Source organism: Panicum virgatum, chromosome 5K, assembly GCF_016808335.1.
Source record: "Panicum virgatum strain AP13 chromosome 5K, P.virgatum_v5, whole genome shotgun sequence".
Classification (NCBI taxonomy): domain Eukaryota; kingdom Viridiplantae; phylum Streptophyta; class Magnoliopsida; order Poales; family Poaceae; genus Panicum; species Panicum virgatum.
In genome coordinates this window covers 56,213,516-56,215,698 of record NC_053140.1, presented here as the reverse complement: position 1 = coordinate 56,215,698, position 2,183 = coordinate 56,213,516, and the positions used below count along the sequence as shown (strand labels likewise).

The window sequence follows — 2,183 nt, the reverse complement described above, 5'->3', positions numbered from 1 at the left end:
CCCTGCACATGGCGGCAGGAGCAGAGTAAAGGGGGGAAGGAGGAGAGGGAGGGCGACGCTGGCCGGCCGGCCATGGGGCCAGTGGCGGCGGCGGCAAAGGGGACAACAGCAGCAAAGTTGGGAAGGGAAGGAGGCGCCGGTGGCCGGCCAGCCATGGTGGCGGCGGCGGTGGCGGCTAGAGGAAGGAGAATCTAGCTGATACCATATAGGAGAGAATAATAGATGTATTTCTCCAAACCCTAGAAGAGTGGGTATATATAGAGTGGGTATATATAGTTCTTATACATGGGCCTCTAGATGGGCCTCTATACATGGGCTCAGATATACACCAACAGGACTATACAGTAAAAAGAGACAACTGAGGAAAACATGCCCAGCGATCACTAGACTAGAGTACTACCATGGCAGAGCTACTGTACTAGTGACCGAAATACAGGGCCAACCGATACAAGCGAGCTTCCTAGCCCCAACCGAGGAAACTGATTGATATTTTGTTACAGGCTCGATTTAACTCATTTATTTTATTGTATATCTTTTTACAGCTCATTGTTAGGTCCCATGAAGGACCAGATGCAAGGGACCAGCGTATTGATCTTTCAGGAATGAATAATGGATTCACAATTGATCATCAGGTGAATTCTGGGAAGTTGATTACTGTTTTCAGTGCACCTGATTATCCACAGTTTCAGGTTAGCACTTATTGTCGTAGTTCTTTTAACATTACTAAGCATGCCGTTTGGATAACATCATCATGTCAATATTTCAATGTAGGCTTCAGAGGAACGGTACAATAACCTCGGAGCATATCTTGTGCTCCGTGCTCCAGATTTTGCCACACCAATGTTCTGCAGCTTTGAGTCTGTCTGTGAATCAAAATCAGCAATGCATGTTTACTACGCGCCCAGATTTAGGCAACAATTTGACATGTATCTACCTTTGATGCAGGCGCCTGCATACTACGACTCCAAGGAAGTGATGGACTCCGATGAAGAACTTGATTATTCTGCCATGGATCGAGATTGAAGATGCATGCATCACGTATTCTACTTTGCAGAAGACCGGTCGTTCTCACCACTGCAGAAGACCGGAGGACTACCCCCTTTGGCCTTTGCAGCAGAAAATGGGACACTGGTCACCTCGGGACTGTACAGGATGATCAATGCAAGCAGAGACCCAAGTCAGCAGACAAAAAACACTTTCTGGAACTCGAGAGCACCACCCCGGGTCCAATTCTTCACCTGGTTGCTCCTACATGGCAGCCTACAATGCAAAACAAATCTCTTCCAGAAAAAATATCGTTGATGTTACTTGTGATCTTTGTACGGGGCACCTGAGACTGTGGAGCATTTGCTGTTCTTCTGCCCCTTTTCAGCGTCCTTTTGGGAGCGTCTGGGCGTCCAAGTGAGATCGGATGCCACCGAACGCGACCAGCTCCATCGCCACAGGCCGGAAACTCTGTCGATGGCTCACTAGACACCTTTATCCTGCTGTGCTGTTGGCAACTGTGGAAGCGGCGCAATGTGGGATTGTTTTCTGGCAGGAGATCATGTCCCCCGCAACCATCGCCCATCAGTGGAGATTCTTACGACGACCGGGCTCTGCTATGTTGGGCGGCGCACGGATCATCGGCGCTCAGCGCGTCGAGGATCGGAGGAGAAACAGGAACAGCGGCCGAGCGCGATTTAACGGCCACATGAGGCGCAGGGAGTGGACGGTAATTCAAACACGGTCCACCCGGTCCGGTCGCGGTCGGTATCTTCTTTTATTTTAGGGTTAATTGGATTGGTACCATTACAATTTTCACAAATTAGAAATATACTATTATAATTCACCATATTGAAGATATACCACTAGCATACCTCTTTCTCCTCCTGAGGCCCACCCGTAGAGTACAACTCATTATATTTTTCCCATATGGATGTGTATACCCCTCCATCAAAATCCATCTATCCCGTCGCCCCCCTGCGCGAGTCGCCACCCCTTGCCGTCGCCGCCCCCTGGAGGCCGCCCCGCCGCCCGCTCTCCCTGGAGGCGGCGCCTGCACTGGAGGTCGCTGTGTTGCAGGTATTTACTGTGGGGCGGCGGCAGTGGGTTCGTCGCGACGCAGGAGTCGCGACGCGCGGGACAGAGCAGATGGATTTTGATGGAGGGTATACACGTCCATACGGAAAAAAAAAATAAGG

The 2,183-nt window shown here is 50.5% G+C and overlaps 1 protein-coding gene across 2 annotated transcripts; it reads left to right on the top strand.

Annotated features, from left to right (window-relative positions):
• Positions 1-297: 297 nt before the first annotated feature.
• Positions 298-1,845, top strand: LOC120708809 (serine/threonine-protein phosphatase 7-like). Of its 2 annotated transcripts, XM_039994226.1 has the most exons (3): positions 299-689; positions 772-861; positions 946-1,845. In XM_039994226.1, the coding sequence occupies exons 1-3, from the start codon at positions 603-605 to the stop codon at positions 1,021-1,023; spliced, it is 255 nt and encodes an 84-aa protein (XP_039850160.1). In that variant the 5' UTR covers positions 299-602; the 3' UTR covers positions 1,024-1,845. The 2 variants fall into 2 exon arrangements, with proteins under 2 accessions (XP_039850159.1, XP_039850160.1); XM_039994225.1 differs by having other exon boundaries at positions 298-689; positions 772-1,845.
• The last annotated feature ends 338 nt before the right edge of the window (positions 1,846-2,183 follow it).